This window comes from Ostrea edulis, chromosome 2 (genome assembly GCF_947568905.1).
Source record: "Ostrea edulis chromosome 2, xbOstEdul1.1, whole genome shotgun sequence".
NCBI classification, from domain to species: Eukaryota; Metazoa; Mollusca; class Bivalvia; order Ostreida; family Ostreidae; genus Ostrea; species Ostrea edulis.
The window spans coordinates 34101503-34121108 of record NC_079165.1 but is presented as its reverse complement, the minus strand read 5'-3'; the positions used below and the strand labels follow the sequence as shown (position 1 = coordinate 34121108).

The following is a 19606-nucleotide window of genomic DNA, read 5'->3' as shown; positions in this document are numbered from 1 at the left end:
TTGGCTATTTTTAATGTCACAATCAATAAGGCGAATTAGAATATTGTTGAAATGTAATTGTTTGGATTTTTTTTATTTTCCTGTGATTTTGATGTGTTCAGAATGAATTTGATTTGTTTAGTCCTTTGGAATGATCAGCTATTGATAAGGCTTGAAGGTATCTTTGAAGTGTGAATGATGTTAAAATTAGTAACATAGTAGTGAGAGTACACATAGTTCAATGTCGTCCCAGTTCAACACTTCATATTCCCAAATCAAACGGCCTCTCACCTCTGGTCGGCGCGGGTTCGAATCCCGCTCGCACCGTTAAGTGCGAAAATTTCCCCAGTTTACTTGCGGAAGGTCGGTGGTCTCTTCCCAGGTATTTTGTATCTGGGGTCTCTCTTCCACCAATAAAAGCTGGGCGCCACCAGATAACTGAAAAACTGTTGAGTTTGGCGGAAAACAGCTAAAAACAATCAAACAAACATATTCCCAAGTACATAAGAATATTTTAGTTAATGTGTTTAAAAAATCGACACCTTTACCCTCATACAACTTGACAAATATGTCAAAACAAGAATGAAAACGAGGACAGGTATTTAGTCAATTCTTTCATGTATTATAATACTCGCGCTTTCTAAAAAGGGTTAGAGTCTAATCGTTGTTATCCATGTCCGTCCGTCCGTCCGTTACACTCTCTTGTCAATGAAACTCCTCTTACATTTCAAGAGGTAGCAAATTATTTTTGTATAGGATTGGACAGACTTAATAGATGCGCAACAAAGTTTTAGAATTTCCATTTAGATTCAGGGGTTCATATAGGGTCATAAAGGGACAGATTCCTATGAATGTTTGCTAATGAAACTCCTTCTACAGTTACGGATGTAGGATTATATCTTTGTAACTTTGAATGTCTGTAAATGTGCAATATGGTTTCGTGTCCTGCGATTGAACTGTATGTTCACATTATGAACAACGAGATTCAAAAACTCTATAACATCGCACACACAAAATTTTACACAAATATGACTACGGAGCGCCAAATTAATTCAACTGATGCCCGAGATAATTCTTTTAGAAAAAGGAACCATCTAATTATAAAAATCTTCAATTCCACATATCTATAATTGAATTATTGATAACTTTAATTGAATTGTTGCCCTTTTTTAAAGAAAACAAATTGGTGTGTAATCAATACCCCTCCTTCCTGCTCATTTTCACGATGTCTCGTACGTAGACAATTTGACCTGTCATCAAACATCAAGTGAGAAACGAAGTTTGTTTTTAGATTACCAAAAGAAAATACGCAATGTGTCCTAAAAATGAAATAAAACAGATTTATTTACGAAATGGTATGTGTTCAAACTGGTCTAAAATGATTTGAGTTTCCGTGGTTTAGTTGTTGCTGTTACTTAAATTAATTAGATATATCTCCAATTACATTAAAGAGGTCATCAAATCATTTATACCGAGCTCTACATTAATTTTCGCGAGCAATATTTCCATACAAATATTGTCACTCCACGCACTCACGCACTCCTAGTCGTATTCTATGAGGTGCATGTAAGCTCACGGTTATACTACTAAGTACATTCAGATGTCACACCACACAATATCACGTACATGAATCGGCAAAAATCTTTTCAACTACCCTCTAGCTGCCCTGAGTGCATAAGAAAAACTACGGTAGATATAACACTTCTTTCTTAAAGGGACTGATTCACGATTTTCCCCAAAATTTTGTTTTTCACTTTTGATTTTCAGAATTTACTTGTCTAATGTGTTTAAAAGATTTCACACAAAAATTAAGGTTATACATTATCACAGAAGCTCATTTTAGAGAGTTCATTTTTTTGTTTTGTAAACAAAGATTGCGGTATGTTTTTGTTTACGAAATTTTCAAAAGAAAGGGTTATCGATCTAAGTTTATTATATCTTTCACAGTTCAAGCATTCTTCAGGTAAAATGTGTCATCTAAAAGTTAAAATTTGTGACTGTGCAAAATTTAGATGCTTTATGTTACAAAATTAACATTTCACTGGTGTGTTTGTATACATGAAAAGACTCGAGTCTTTGTTTACATAACACAGATTTAAGGCTAAAATATTGCTTTTATTTTTGCATTCAGAAGGTCAGAATGTTGGCTGTCAACATTAAATGAGGTATATTCTTAATGTTTCACATAAAAAATAAAAAATATTTTGTTCAAAAATCGTGAAGCAGTCCCTTTAAATAAGGAAAGTAATCTTTCATTGGAGACGAACAAATTTGCAATATTTGGGTATATAACAGTCGACCAAATGGCTTTCATTCTGTATGCCTTGGTAAATTTTATATTTAATTTTCAATAGTCATTGATTTTTTCTCTCTTGTATTATCTAGCACTATTTGTACTGAATGTACGTAATAGCCAAGTGCTAAACACATTATCTCAGGGCACCACTCCAGGAGCTATTTATAGCGTGACTGAAAGGAAATGGAACGCTAAAGGAACAGTTGTCATATTGCGTAATGTACTTTATCTGCAAGACTGTCATTTTCAAAATAGCAACTTGATAAAATTTCTGAGGTTCAATAAGTATGAATGGGACATTTAGGAGACATTTCGTCATCTAATTCACAACCCAGCCTAGCTTAAAACACAGTCGACTTTTTTTTAATTATTCAAACACAATACACGAGACATTTTGGTCTTCTTGTGTATCTTTTATAGCGTATTCGTGAAGGTCATATAGCTATACACCATGATATCCACGAAGCTTTTCTATCATGTACATGTACCTTCATATAAAAATATTCATGAAGTTTGTCATAGAACTAAACATCATACTATCTACGAAGCCTCTCTGTCCTATAACTACACACAATAATATATTTAAAGCTTCTCTGTCCTATAGCTACACACAACGATACACTTAAAGCTTCCCTGTCCTATAGCTACACACAATGATATACTTAAAGCTTTCCTGTCCTATAGCTACACACAATGGTATACTTAAAGCTTTACTGTCCTATAGCTAAAACAAAGATATACCTAAAGATTTCCTGTCCTATAGCTACCCACAATGATATACTTAAAGCTTCCCTGTCCTATAGCTACACACAATGATATACTTAAAGCTTCTCTGTCCTACAGCTAAAACAAAGATATACTTAAAGCTTTCCTGTCCTATAGCTACACACAATGATATACTTAAATCTTCCCTGTCCTATAGCTACACACAATGATATACTTAAAGCTTTCCTGTCCTATAGCTACATTTAATGACATACTTAAAGCTTCCCTGTCCTATAGCTACACACAATGATATACTTAAAGCTTCCCTGTCCTATAGCTACACACAATGATATACTTGAAGCTTTCCTGTGCTATAGCTACACACAATGATATACTTAAAGCTTTCCTGTCCTATAGCTAAAACAAAGATATACCTAAAGATTTCCTGTCCTATAGCTACCCACAATGATATACTTAAAGCTTCCCTGTCATATAGCTACACACAATGATATACTTAAAGCTTCTCCTGTCCTATAGCTACACACAATGATATACTTAAAGCTTTCCTGTCCTATAGCTACATTTAATGACATACTTAAAGCTTCCCTGTCCTATAGCTACACACAATGATATACTTAAAGCTTCCCTGTCCTATAGCTACACACAATGATATACTTAAATCTTTCATGTCCTATAGCTACACACAATGATATACTTAAAGCTTCCCTGTCATATAGCTACATTTAATGATATATATACTTAAAGCTGACTGGGAGTGGTGGCGTGCTCCTGTAATCTAGCTACTTGGAGGTCAAAGTTGGTTATTTTTCAAAATGTGTGCATCTGCGAAAAATGGTCCATTAACACTAATGATATAACCATCAGTGCTAGTAATCATCATAGGTTTTAGAAGTGGACAATCTTTGTGAAAGGCGAAGATAACGAATAGTGATCAATCTTATAACTCTTAAAAGGAATACAAAATAGAGTTTGGAAAATACGGACCCCTGGATATACCAGAGGTGGGATCAGGTGCCTAGGAGGAGTAGGCATCCCTGTCGACCGGTCACACCCGCAGTGAGCTCTTTATCTTGATCAAGTATATAGAGTAATCCGTAATCAAATCAGCGTGCCAAGAACGGCCTAACAATCGGTATGAAATACTTCAAACAGCTTTTGACCCAATGATAGGTTGTATTGGCAAACCAGATCGTTATAACGACCATAGAATGTGCGAAATGCTGACTTTAAACGAGACTGTTGAAACCTCTGTAACATCAACTTGTTTGTCAGTAGCCTGCCTCGTTGCAGTTGAGAGATATAAACACCATATGCAGGTAATAATGGAATATTGCTACATATATATGGGAAGTTGACGCTGGAGAAGCTGAAATCATCCCGTTTGTCACAAGGTGGAGTTGTTAGTTTGCCGTTAATATTTATTTTCAATAAGATATACAAGTACGAAGCAGATGTGGAGGATCTTGTGGTGTCTTATATTTCGAGTTCACAGGGATATATCGAATTGACATATGAATGAAAAGGAATGTTGCTAATAGATGAAGATAACGAACAGTGACTAATCTCATAACTCCAATAACAATACAAAATAAAGAGTTAGGCAAACATGTACCCCTGGATATCAGCATCCCCTGTCGACCGGTCATACCCGCTGTGAGCGAAATGCTGACTTTAAACGAGACTGTTCCTTGTCAGAATTTCGCACATTCTATAGTCGTTATAACGATCTAGTTTGCCAATACCTGTCATTGGGTCAAATTCTGTCTGACGTGTTTCATACCGATTGTTAGGCCGTTCTTAGCAGACTGATTTTGATTACGAATAACTCCGTTTACCTGATAAAAATGTATAGGGCCTACGGCTGGTGTGACCGGTCGACAGTTGATGCTACACTAGGCACCATATCCCACTTCTGGTATATCCAGGAGTCCGTGTTTGCCCAACTCTTCATTTTGTATTGCTTAGGAGTTTTGAGATTGATCACTTGTTCGTTATCTTCGCCTTACATATCCAACAAAATATCTTCAATTCAAATCTTTGTTTACATGTTGAATGCATCAGTGGAATGTCATCGAAAACAAAATCACATGGTCTTTAGACACACGTGCATTCAAGAGAGCGTTGTTAACCGACGTGTCATGCCGTTTCTGAAATCACTGTCATGTAAACACAAGACATGAATAACAAATTCATCTAATCCTTAGACTTACTAAATTATTAAAATGATAATAACTATTGTTAATGAATGTTGAAAACATATGCATTAATGTATGTATTTGTGGTCCAGTTTGATGTAGGAGATTCTATAAGATAAAAACGATAGTTATGGTGTACCGGGGTGTATTGTCATTATTTTAAAATGATACATGTATGTTCGTCTCAAATGGATATACCAACAACAAAAAATTGTATAAGTAATAACCAACCATTCGGGTTACATAGATTTGATAACGTGATAGTCCCACTTCATATCCCAATTGCAGTTTTAAAAGTTGTTATATTTTGCTTGCATTTCATTTCTAAAATCACAAAACAAAGCACACAAATTATTCCTGTTTATTGATGGACACTGTACATGTTAGTTTATTCTTTGTACAGGGTACTTTGTGGCGGTCTAGCGTGTTCATTACAGTTGGAAGCGGTACAACAAAAAACACATTCCAGCCGCATGTTGTCATGGATGTTCTCATCAAAGACGGAACACAGCAAATTATTCCGGGTGCCCTCGTAATACTGACTGTGGCATTCTTGTTTAGCGCCACACCTGCTGGTAAAAGCAAACGTTCATATAGTCAACGTTTATCAAAAGCGTTTTGCTAGTATGTTTACTTGACAATAGTGCAATAGGATGTATTTTCAAAGTAAACAAAGATTAAAAAGCTTATACTATGCATGTATATATTCCAAAGCTGTGTATTTTTCAGAGTTCTAATGTCTCTTTACTATATATTAACTGTACTGGCCTTTTCGTGATGTGCGTCACGCCCCACTGAGAGCTGCTGTAGTGATTCAAGCAATAGGGAGTATTTCCGGAACAAGTTGACAAGGTTCCAGCGTCATGGCAGTCATCACAAGTATAACACTCCGCTGAGAAAAAGAACACTCAATGAAAGGGAATGAATTTCAAAATGGAGTTAATTTCTTATATAATATCTTATACGATAATCACAGATCACAATTAATCCGAAAAGATAATTAAAAACCTTTATCTTCTCAATGAAAAAACATTCCTTACTTATGGGAAATACAGCAACGCAATAAAGAATGCCTTTTTGTGTATGAAGTCATTACTCCGCCTTACGACACGGTGATTGATTGTATAGTGTTTAACCAATCTAATTAAAATTAATTTTAATAAGATTGATTGTTTAACGTCCCTCTCGACACTGTGTACGTAATATCCAGATCTATTGAAAAGGAAAGCTTTTTTTATGTGGTGTTCTTGATGTCGATAAGCGAAGAAATAAAAAAACAAATTTACTGGATTTTAGAGGAGAATGGGTTATTGGGTTGGGTGGAATCACGGTTGGGTTGAAGGGTGTGTTCGGAGAGGCAACGGTGTCCTGATTACACAATTCTCCAGTACAGCAGGAGGAACACATGAAGTCGGCGAAGTACGTGTGGGCGGAGCTATATATATCACAGTAGACGGAGGAATCATCCCGCGGTATCCAGTAGCACTGGGAGGCGGTGGCACAGCTACACGAAAAAGAAAATTGTTATACTAATATAGGAAAAGGCTTTGAATGTTTAAGACGATACAAATAGGAATTTCCAATTTTTAAAGAAACAATATTTAGATCGTTATCAAAACACATTTTTCCTTTAATACACTATATACCCTTTGGAGACTTCAATTTTTCCACTGGCGTAATTTGTTAAGTTGTTTAAACAATATGGCGCCTCATCCGGGCAACCAATGACAGTCTGAATGTTTGAATCTTTGTTGCTGCTATAACATCCTACATGGAGAAGAAGGAAAATAGATGAAAAAGTCATGCTTGCATACACAAATTTGACTTTTCAACAACTGGAAAAACTTGAAAAACGATTTTTACTATTATTCACTGACCATGATCAACATCAATAAGCAGGAAAGAAAACATCAAAAGGAAATATAGAACATGTTTTGTTTTTGTAATATAATTTAAAGTAGAAAAATAAGAAGATCTGGATATGTTGAACAATCAGTTTGCGAGTGGTCCAGGTTGTAGGTTTACGACGAACTTGTTTCATGACTGAATCACAATATTAAAGATATCATCCAGATGTAATTTATCATCCTTTGTGAGTTTGTTATAGTGATCTTTAACCATTTGATCTCACAAACAGAAAATTCACTGCTAGATAGTATTTAAGAATTCCACAATATTTTTTTTATCATAAACACACAATGACCAGGCTATTTTCATCTAAAACACAATGCAGATCTTCCGTCGGGCATGGAAACTATTCATGATGTTTCGTTCTTAAAGTCGAGACATCCCAAAACCATTTCTTACCACATGTGTTCTATTTACCTTCACCTTTGACCCCTAAAACAAAAGAGTTCATCCTCAAGTAATTTAATTTCTTCAAGGGCATCTTTATCATTAAACAATCTCCTCGAAAGCTATTACAGATTTCTTGCCATGTATTAACCGGTTACAATGACCTATATACCAGGGTCATTCTTGAGTCATGGAGACTCCTCATTTGAAAATTAACGAACTATGATCCCCAGCAAGGTACGGTAACTCGCGTTGCATGTGTGAAAAGCTGACTTCAGGATTCTGTTTCAGCTGGAAAAAGAAAAGAGGTTCTGGTTTATTTACAGATACTTTTCAGGGGAAGCCAGAGATTACGAGCGACACTCATGGCTGATGTCTCCAACTTCTTGGAAGACAGTTAACAGTTGATACTGAAGTTTATATCAAATGTTTTTCATACATTATCTTTGTTATTACTGGATACAAATTTGTTTTTTATTTTTACAATCATTTCAGCCTAAAATTTTCATTATGCAGCAAACAAGTCAACATACACTGTATGGAATATAAACTAATGAAACCTGGAGATTCACTGTTTCGGTAATGATAAATAATCTCATAAGGTCATCTGGATACAATGGTATGTAATGTTTAATCTTATCATAATAACATATACTACAGAAAAACTGCACAATAAAAGGAAATGCATTTTCATTTTTTGTCGACCCTCAGACATCAATTTGAGACATCATCCGGAAATTATTCTTAATAACGCATGATCTGGTGACCTTCAACTTTGACTTAAATGATATTCGGATCACCATCTAAGTCGTGGATACTTTCATGACTGAAGCTCAAATTGTATTTCTCTTATTAATTCGATATTTCATATGATGGACGGACAGACCCATATCTTCGTCATTCGGTAAAGCACGGGTCCGTAAGCTGGCCCTGACAACAATGCTTAATTGAATACACGAATTACCTTAGGGAGAGGAGAGGACCCACTTCTTCGAGGTAGAACTATTAAGGGATTGTATTGCACTCAAGCTTATTATCTCATTTCATTGTAATAATACAATTAAATATTACCAAAGATTGCTTTGATACGGCATACTAAATTTTCCAAAAGTGCTGCCACAATTTTAACCTTAGTCTTTTAATTACTAAAATTTAAATTGAACTCGCGATCGCCTAATCTGTCGCCAACCAAGGGTGTGACCGATCGACAGGGGTTGCTTACTCCTCCTAGGCACCTGATTCCACCTTTGGTATATCCAGGGGTCCGTGTTTGCCCAACTCTCTATTTTGTATTGCTTATGGGAGTTATGAGATTGATCACTGTTCCTTATCTTCACCTTTCATAGAGAATACTGAGATGTGAAAAATACCTTAAACAACAACTTAACAAAACGAAAAAATGAGATGAAAATAATGAGATTTGTAACTTCACTAAACAAATTACCAAACAAACATGACAAAGTAAACAAAAGTTTCTCAAGAGCTTGAATCCCTCAGCTGATATAAATGAATAGACAAATTTTAAGTGGTAATTTTGAAGACCTCCAGAGATTTTTAGAATGATAATTCATTTATTTATTAGATAGGACAAACACTTTTTAATTACACATTTGATATAGGATAGCAAGTTTTATTTTGTATTTTTAGAAGATAGGACATAGGGATTTTTAAAAATGGAAATATGGAATGCACCGGTCCCCCCAACCCCAAATAAATATTGACCGGTCCCAACCCCCAATAAATATTGACCGGTCCCTGAAGAAGAATGGAGGAATGAAGAATTGATGAATACAATTCCTATTTGTCGGGAACCTTATCTAAGCGGAGACAGAAATGGAATATAGAATATGGAAAACAGTTTTATTTCCGTCTCTAAAGAAAAATAAAGATTTCGCATATAATCACTGTTGAATTCATTGTACATCAACAATACTACTTATATTAGTTTATAAGTTTAGGCATATTATTAAAAGTACGCCATTGTTTTGACCTCGGCCTTGTTATCAGTCTAAAGAGGTATCGGATCTTCGCCCTCCAGCCTTGTGCCGATACTTCCAACTTGCGCTGATACCTGAACCGAGACCAAAACAACAATGTGACATTCTACTAGTATGTTCCACATGGATACTCATGATCGTAGCCAAAACGCTATGCAAAGGGAACTTCAAATAGCTTTGCCCGTGGACTCAGTGAAAGTTCAAGTAGACCCGAGGACCCACTGTCTTTTTTAATTTGATAAATTGTTAACTTGAATGATATCAAGAATTACATTTGTTCTATCATTTTGAAAATCTAAGACCCCATTGTGGAGCCAATCCTGGTTCCAGGGCAATATTTCTAAATGAATTTGAACCTGCATATGTCACTATGACATCGCATGGCTTTAAATTTTCTAAAGAAAACATTTTGAAAGATGTGTATCATTATTCAATACAGTGACATTCTATTGAGTTTCGATGGACAGGGGAAGATTGATCGATAACGAATTTACTCTTCAACAATAGAGATGTACTTGCTGTTAGCTGGGGGCTCCGTGGATGTTGTTGGTAATGTTGTAGTAGTAGTCGAAGTTGTGGTCGCAGTTGTCGGTTGTGTTGTGATAGCCGTAGGAGTGCGTTGGGTCGAGACACGTGATGGTGGTGTATTTGCTGCATGGTTTAATGTAGGTATATGTTGAGTAGAAGTTGTGCCCATGAAAGTTGTAACCTGTGGAACTTGTGTTGTAGTTTGTGTGTTTGGAAGGGTAGGAGTATGCTGCACATACGTTGATCCGGGAGGATTAGTTAGAGTAACCAAAGTTTTCGAAGGTGCGGGTTTTTGTGTTGTTTTGGGATTTGTTATGGGGATAAAATGAATTCTTGTTGTTGTTGCGGTAGTGGGAAGTGTAACGAAAGTTTGTGACGAAGTTGTCGTTTTCTGTGTCGTTGATGACGGTGTTTTTGTCGTTGTGGTTGCTGCTGTCGTGGTGGATGGTGTTGTCTGTCGGGTTGTGTGAGCATTTGTAGGGAATGAAGACGTCTGATCTTCAAGTATAATACTAAGCATGACAATTTTATCAATCTTTGATAGGATAACTAAGACATCAATTATGGACTGCTCTTGAAACGAAACTATGACGATATATATACCAATCACATGTAGAATTTCTTAGAATCTGACATACACTGAATAAAGTTATGGTTGCTTTACAATAATCATGTTGATCGTTAAATCATTTGTATCAAAACAAGCTGAAACAAGAAAGTGGCACATCACATCCATGAATTGGTTACAAATTGGTTTATCAGTTCGACAGACTGTTGCAATTTGTGTCTTGATTATTCACTTTCCACCATGTTTGGGATGGCCTCAGAATGTGACCTTAATGATCGGATGATTGGATTAGTTTTGTGTTCCTCATAGCCTTTTAAGGCACTTTCTGATCAAGATCAAGTCACCGGCGATAGTATTTTGAAATCATGACTAGGCTATAACTTTGCTTTTTTTTTTTGCTTCGAGTGACTTCAAAACTCATTGCCCATGACTCTTGGGTGTATCATGACTTAAAATTAAGTTCATGTCACCAAAATCAATGTCACTTGGCAATTTTGAAACCATGTCTCGGATATAGCTTTAATTCCCTTGCTTGGAGTAACTTCAAACTCTTGCATGCTATTGTCCATGACCTAACGGTTCATGTGTATGACATATTGTCATTACCTTGATTCCAAATTAAGTCATGGAAAATGAGATGCCATTGGGTTAAATACTGTCTGACGTGTTTTACACTTATTGTTAGGTCGTTCTTTACACACTGATTTTGACTACAAAATACACCTTTTACCTCATCAAGATACAGGGCACACGGCGGGTGTGACTGGTCGACAGGGGTTGCTTACTTTTCCTAGGCATCTGATCCCACTTATGCTATATCCGGGGGTCCGTGTTTGCCCAACTCTTGATTTCGTATTATTTGTGGGCGTTACGAGATTGATCACTGTTCGTTGTCTTCGTCTTTTCATGTTGATATCATGTACATGTATTGACTATTAACACGAATGCTAGGTAGAAGGCAACCATTACTATGTTGTTCATAACATCAAAATGAATCATAATCTTGATTCATTATCAATGAACCAGTAAAGATAACCAACTTTGTTCAATCTCATAAATCTTACAAAATTCAGAGAAAGGAAAACACGAACTCCTGTACATACCAGAAGTGGGATGCGGTAAAACACGAACTCCTGTACATACCAGAAGTGGGATGCGGTAAAACACGAACTCCTGTACATACCAGAAGTGGGATGCGGTAAAACACGAACTCCTGTACATACCAGAAGTGGGATGCGGTAAAACACGAACTCCTGTACATACCAGAAGTGGGATGCGGTGCCTTGGAATTGTAAATATTACCCGTTAACCAGTCACATCCGCCGTAAGTCCTATATACTGATCAGGTAAACGGAGTAATTCGTAGCCAAAATCAGTATGTAGAGAACATTCCAACAATTAGTTTGAAACACGTCAGACAAAAATCGACCCAGTGATAGGTTGCATGGGCAAATTAGATCCCTATAACGACTATAGAATTTGCAAAATGTTGACTTCAGAGAATACTGTTGAAACTCCTGAAACATCAACTCTTTTGTCAGCCTGTCTCGAATTGAAAATTGATAGGCAGAACAAGTTCTTGCGTATCGAACCAGTTAAGAGACAAACACCACATGCAGGTGATAATGGAATATTCCTACACAAATATGAGAAGTTGACGATGGAGAAACTGAAGTCATCTCATTTCTTATGAAGTTGTGTGAGGGTGACTTATGACCGAGTTGTAATGAATTACAACACTACTTTATTTAATTGTCAGTATCACACTAATATATGTGTATATGTTAACTACTTCAGTACTTTTATTGTCAGAGACATGTCTTACAAATCTCCCCGAACAGGTGATCTGAATTAAAATCATAAATAAATCTTGCTCAGCATGGCAAAATGACATTGCATATCAATGACAAAGTTATTGCATATATATAACATTATTCTTTGATATTGTTCTCAGGTGTGCAGTATATATCACTTACCTGTGCCGCCACGAGGTAAAACGTATGTTGTAAGTCACCAAATGACATTATCAGAGACACAATCCGCAGATCTACATTTGGGTTTGGATTTGGAACTTGTATGTACATATATCATTTGTTTTGTAGTGCCTTAATTGATTATGCAACATGGAAAGCGTCTAGAATAATACAACAAACGAAGAAAACCATGGAAAATATATGATAGTTAAGTTGATAAAACAACGGCGCATTCTAACATATCTCAGATTATTAAATGATCGAATAATTTCGGGCTTTTCGATTGGCTGATTGGATTTCGACCATCACAGGCTCTTCAAACCACCGTGGGTAACGGATGATAATTCTTCCGAATCACACCGCCAGTTCCTTAAACTTAGATTTTCTAACAAAGGAATAGATGCTGTCATCTTAAGTAACATTCTTGGTCATAAAAAAAAGTTCAGTCTTGTATTCCAGCATATTTCAAGTTCGCATCCTATATTTCCTACAAATATTACATCCAATCTTTAATTACAAACTTTACAGTGCCTAGGTATTGATAATCTCATACAAAACCCTCCGACCTACATGTCCGTCTTCTTCATCTTCTCTCAACTATAATCCAGCTAGACATGTTGTTACTGGTGATATCGATATAGTAGAAAATGGCGACCTGCTGTCAATCATTTTAAACGGTCTGAAATTCAAAGAACCTCGATTTTTCAATTGGTGACAGAACTTCATCTCTATTATGAATTCTTTCGAAGATTGTGCCAGACGATGGGTTAAATATGAAAAGGAAGAAATGACATTCTGTCAGAATGGATTAAAAGTGTTAGAGGGATATTAAAATCTTACCTTCTATGTTTGCTAAACCAGAAGTGATGAAAGAATTAGGTTGCATAAGGAATATATATTGGTTCCAGCGGACAAATCTTGTGACAACATTGTCTTTGTTTGTAAAGATTATTAATACAACTATATTTTAAACTAGCTTCAAGTTTCCTTTAAATTTTTTTCTTCAAAATCATTTAATAACACAATGGCGAATGAATATGAGTTACCATACCTATACTGGATTTCAAAACTTCACAAAAACTCTTGCAGAGATACATTACAGGATTCAGTAAATGTTCTACCAAGCTCCTATCTTTACTACTCGGTGAAATATAATCTGCTGTGAAGGAGAAACTTGGATGTATTGTGTCACAGCATATGCGAGAAGGGGCATAATGCAAATGTGGATACCCAAAACTTTCAAAGACATTTTAGTAAATTCAAGATCACAAAATTTTTCCAGAGTCAACAAAATCAAAACGTACAACTTTCCAACATTTTACACCACCGTTCCTTATGATAAATTAAGGACTAAGTATTCCAACATCATAGCCAGCTTCTTCCATAAAACCCCAAAAGATCAGTCATTCAAAAACTTACTTTCTTATATACAGCTCTGATTCTACGCACAAGTATTCTGAAGACATAAAAAAGATGCTGGGATTCCTCATTGACAATATATACGTATTCTTAGTAATCAGGTAGTGTATATGTCTTTCAACTGATTTGATACGCAAGATAATATTCTGCGTATGATCAATATTTAAACTGAAACAGGCTACTGACAAATAAGTTGATGTTACAGGGGTTTCAAAATTGTCGTTTACAATCAACATTTCGCAAAATTCATGGTCGTTATAATGACTAAAATTTGCATGATACATCTTGTCATTACGTCGAATGCTTACTGACTTGTTTTCATACCAATTATTAGGCTTTCTTTGCATACTATTTTCGTTTGCCTGATCAAGATATGGTACTCACGGTGGGTATAACTGGTCAACAGGGGATACTTACTCCTCCTAGGCACCTTATCCCACCTCTGGTGTGTCCAGGGGTCAGTGTTTGCCCCATCTCAATTTTGCATTCTTTGTAGCCAGTTCGAGGTTTTGAATTATTCAAGCATATGGCAAAATAATTATTGACATTTTCTCAGACAATACGATGCTTTAGCTATCCCATTGGGTACAATACTCGCCCTTCGGGGGTTTAGTGAATATTGCACTTTAATTAAGGGTAGATAAAGCATCGTATTAACCTAAGAAATAACAAAAATTGTATATTTTGTATATCATAACGTGATGGTTTTGAGAGACAGCAATATCGTTTCCAGGTTTACACCACAACACCTACCTCCATCGGAACCAGGTAAAATATTTATGTTGAAGCAAATTAATATTTTCCTTTTGATTTCGTGAATTTTTTTTTAGTAATTCATGTATACAGTATATGGAATTTAAGTGTCCGGGTTGATGACTTAACTTGGAAGTGTCTGGAATGACAAATCACATCGAGACAAAGCATGAGAAATTTTTAACGATATCGATTTCATAAACAGGAATTTGAATCTATATCATGTTCTACAAGACACACATGCAGTTTGATATCTGAGATTAATTTGATATTTTTCTATTGTTGTCATACTTAATTTATTTTACTGCAGTAGCACTATTCTGATATTGATCTGTTTCCCTACAGATCATGTTTGGTCTTGTATTTCAGTAGACACATGTAACGGGATAACTGCTGATGATTTCAATTGACTTACCGACACATTACATGTCCAAGTAAAATTATATTCAGTGTATTTTTAGCATGTATTTTAAGCTACTGACGAACACATTGATGTTACAGGGGTTTCAACAATTTCGTTTAAAGTCAGCATATCGCAAATTCTGTTGTCGTTATAACGATCTAGTTTGCCAATACAACCTGTAGTTGGGTCAAATGCTATCTGACGTGTTGCCAATTGATAGGTCGTTCTTTACACGCTGATTTAACTACGAATTACTCCATTTACTTATCAAGACTCCATTTACTTGATCAAGATATAGGGCTCACGGCGGGTGTGACCGGTCGACAGGGGATGCTTACTCCTCCTAGGCACTTGATCCCACCTCTGGTATATCCAAGGGTCCATGTTTACCCAATTCTTAATTTTTTATTCCTTACAGGGGTTATGAGATTGATCACTGATCGTTATCTTCACCTTTTCATACAAATTGCAATTTACCTACCCCAAAATACGTTGCAATAATCTGTTTTGCAACAATGTTTTTTCATTGCTAATTCATCTCGTTTGCCAAAGACCAGCGTAGACTGACTCCTTAGAATCTCACAGACCTGTGAAAGAGTAGTTTATACAGAATTGTTACGCGCTCTTACACTTTTCAATTATCTAAAAAAGATTATACATGAATACAAATGAAAACGTAAATTTGGCACCCAAAAATTATCAAATGATGAAAATAATTACATATTTAGTTAAGAGGGAGAAATTACAAGTACAATTCCAATCTTAAGTATTGAAAGTCCTACTGTAAACTGCATAGAGCCCGAGATAATTTTGTTTAAGCTAACCCCTATTCCTACATTGTTTTTCTGAAACAAAGCTCATGAATATTTTATCAAGTAACGTGTGAATAAAAAAGAAAATTTTTGTGTCGATAAATCATGAATGATTTTTATCAAAGTATCCCTTCCTGATACAGTGATTGTTATACCTCTTGGTTGACACAGCTCAGGTGTATTCTTTTTTGGTAGGTGTTGGTGTCGAGAAATTGGTAGAACATGCATTCCTGCAGGTAGACAATATTCCGTATAAAACTAGGGTATCTATGCTCTGCCAATGCTGTGTTTTAATTGAATGTGTAAGGTTTGGTGATATAGCTATTAGAATGAGTAGAAACCAACCTTCCTACCTGCTGCGGATTGCACAGGACAGCGTGTTGGCACTGAGTTGGGTATTTCTCGTACTCGGAACAGCTCATGCAAGCTGTTCTGTTATTCAAACCTACCGATAGAAATGATCTGTATTACAATGAATCAAATTATTATTATGCGTTCATTTCACATACTCATATGATTATATTTATTCTTATACAAAGTGTCTCTTTCCTTTTGACCCGAAATGAAAACCAATCATTTTAACTTTTTTTTATTTATTGAAAAGTGTCTTGCAATATCTTTGCTATGTAAGATTAATTGATTGTATATTGTTTAACGTTCCTTTCGAGAATTTTTCACTCATATAGATACGTCACCATTGCCGGTGAAAGATCCGGTATTCATTTGTATACAAATTGTTATAAATAGACGAAAACATTAATATTATTGGATTTTATTGAAAAATACAACTATTGGCTTAACTCGTATTCATAGTCACAAACCAACACTCGCTGCAAAGGTCTTGCTTATGAAAGCAAATTGGGGTATATATTGTATCAAGGGTCCACTGCAAGAAATGCATGTTTTATGACTCTTACCCTGTAACCCGTTACAACCATCTCTACTGCAGCATTTCTGTTCTATGACGACACTTCCGGGGGGAAGGTCCGCAGACTGGTCGATCTGTTGAGAGCCAAGGGTTGAACAGTCCTGTGAAATAAACGACAATCTAATAGTCTCAGAATTCACCACAGGCATCGCTGTATTCAGCAAGGATCCAAAATAGTAACGTTTTTATTCAAAATTGTAAGTATACCATGAAAATTAAGCAACTTGAAAATGATATTTGGATGATTTATTAAATATTCACAGATCAGCTCTATTTCTCTCAATGTGATGGATTGCAACTGCAATCAATGCACAGTCATACGTGGAGTGTTGCATTTCAACAATTAATTATAGAACAATTTAAAACTATGAAACTACAGTGCTCACCGTATCAGGCATACATCCGGTGTACAATAGTGCTTGTCCGTTTATGGTATATGTGGTCATAAAACAGAACTGTAACAGTTATAAGTTTATTTTTTATTATGCAAAAGAATGCTTTGTAATCCTTTGATAATTCTTTCCGGAAAGATTCGGCATATACTTTGTTCCGAGAAAGGATTGGACACGCAAATATTAGAAAAAGAAAGGATGACGTACCTACCTCTCCTGGCTCACAAAGCTGGAAGTTGTGGCACTGTTGTTTGTTTGTATGTCCGTGACAGTGGGAACACAACATTCGGCCTAATTCGAAACGATTAAGTCAAAGTCTGAAATTTCTTTTTAAATAATTTCTCAAAATAAGATACTTCATTTCCATGGGATAGGTATTAAGAATACTTAGCAGCGATCGTTTTTGTTTGAGAGCTATTTGTGCATACATGGAAAAAAAAGATGTTTACCATTATAAAGTCCGTAAACTGTCGATATGAATACCAGCACTGTAAAAGATACTCTTTAAATTGAGTGGTTACAAATCAGTCAGTAAATTATCATTTTCTCCAAATTATTCCGGTATTTTGTTTAAAAATATTCCTGAAAATTTGATGCATGGTAAAGTAATAAATCTAAAAGTACAAACCAAGACACACAAGATTATGAACTGTCATCGTAGGTTTGGTTGTACAGACGAAAGCAGGAGATAAGGGTTGACCTTAATGTTGCCGACAGAAGAAATTATCGAATGAAAATCGCAAAGCATTAATTTATTAATATAACTATAGAGTGTATATCTTTAAGATTTTGAAATTATTTTGCTCTAGGAATACTTGATTTTGACGTTTCGAAACATTTAAATTATTAAGCATAAAACAGAGATATAAGTCGTGCACAATGTACATGAGTATTGTTCTCATTGAACTATAGTACTCATGTCGCGGATTTCATTTCTAAAAATAGGTGTAGGCTGGAAAGTAGAACTATTGTGGGAAAAGAGCAGCAATTCAATGCAAATTTTTGGGCCGGGTTGTTTTCACTGACCTCAAGCTCTGGAACAAAGATCCAGAAAATAAATTCTCTAAATATATGTAAAATGAAAGCTAAACAATTTGAAAATACTCTATAATACATTAAATATGCCTACAATTAGGAAAGGGCTTCAACTTAGGGATTTATACATTTAAAAGTTTGCATTGCTGTAATCATGAAAATAATTAAATGTTGGCTTGGCGTATTATAAACATGTCATGGAGTTGGGTTTTGTGCTAACTCAAACCCATGAAAGTTCAAAGATTACCGGATTACTACCTAAGATAACAAAACACTGAATTAAAAAAAAAAATAATTATAGATGCTTACAAGATAAGCGAAAAACGTGGAAAAACTTCCAGAGAAGACTTTAACCTATATTTTGAATTATCGATTTAAAATCAAACAGGTTACACTAATTACTGTTAAGAAAAATGAAACAATTTCAGAATAGCAGTTATCAATAACCTTAATAATTCATACATATATAAATCGATTTTGTTTCTTTTAAAAAACTGTAACAGTTCCTCGTTTTCCTCTTGGTTGGGTATAGACCTTGGTATATTTTTGTCTTTCTTTATGGTAGAGCACCCAGATTGACACAAATACAAGTCATATTAAGTTTCATTCGACGTGAACACTACAAACACACCACGTGGACACTACAAACACACCACGTGGACACTACAAACATACCACGTGGACACTACAAACACACCACGTGAACACCACAAACATAACACGTGGACACTACAAACACACCACGTGAACACCACAAACATACCACGTGGACACTACAAACACACCACGTGAACACCACAAACATACCACGTGGACACTACAAACACACCACGTGAACACTACAAAAAGTGTTCGTCATACGACTGTTAGTCACCATCATACATGCACTCTTGTTCTTCCCAGGTACATATATACAAATATTACAAACCTTTTTAAGGTGGTTTATTACACTAAAACTCGTTTAAGCACCTCGTATGAAGCATGATTTCACCATCGAAAAAGTAATACAAGCTCTTAATTATTTCATATAATTTTTTGGTATTACGTGAATTTCTGGATTAAGTTTTTTTTTTTGGGGGGGGGGGGGGTCTTCAATATATGCTTAAACCATTGAAACACACTGGCAAACGCATAGCTGGTTGAACATATACTTTTAATAAAGTAAATAAGGACAGAAGTACAGTGTGCATACATTACTACCTTGAAATTGGTGTAACCGTCCCGTATCATTGGAAAAAACCCAAGGTGGTTGTGTAGGTTCACTAGTTTATTTGATTCCATCCAGTTTCTGGAGGATGGCTGTAATT

The 19606-nt window shown here is 35.6% G+C and overlaps 1 protein-coding gene across 2 annotated transcripts; it reads right to left on the bottom strand.

The window, feature by feature from the left end:
* Positions 1-5543: 5543 nt before the first annotated feature.
* LOC125680922 (mucin-2-like) lies at positions 5544-17941 on the bottom strand. Of its 2 annotated transcripts, XM_048920730.2 has the most exons (13): positions 17893-17941; positions 17714-17752; positions 17476-17555; positions 17259-17327; positions 16862-16973; positions 16298-16389; positions 16100-16174; positions 15614-15719; positions 10008-10514; positions 6843-6963; positions 6483-6700; positions 5965-6088; positions 5544-5765 (listed from the first exon to the last, which is right to left on the bottom strand). In XM_048920730.2, the coding sequence occupies exons 1-13, from the start codon at positions 17918-17920 to the stop codon at positions 5585-5587; spliced, it is 1752 nt and encodes a 583-aa protein (XP_048776687.1). In that variant the 5' UTR covers positions 17921-17941; the 3' UTR covers positions 5544-5584. The 2 variants fall into 2 exon arrangements, with proteins under 2 accessions (XP_048776687.1, XP_048776688.1); XM_048920731.2 differs by lacking the exon at positions 17893-17941 and having other exon boundaries at positions 17472-17555; positions 17714-17728.
* Between the last annotated feature and the right edge of the window lie 1665 nt (positions 17942-19606).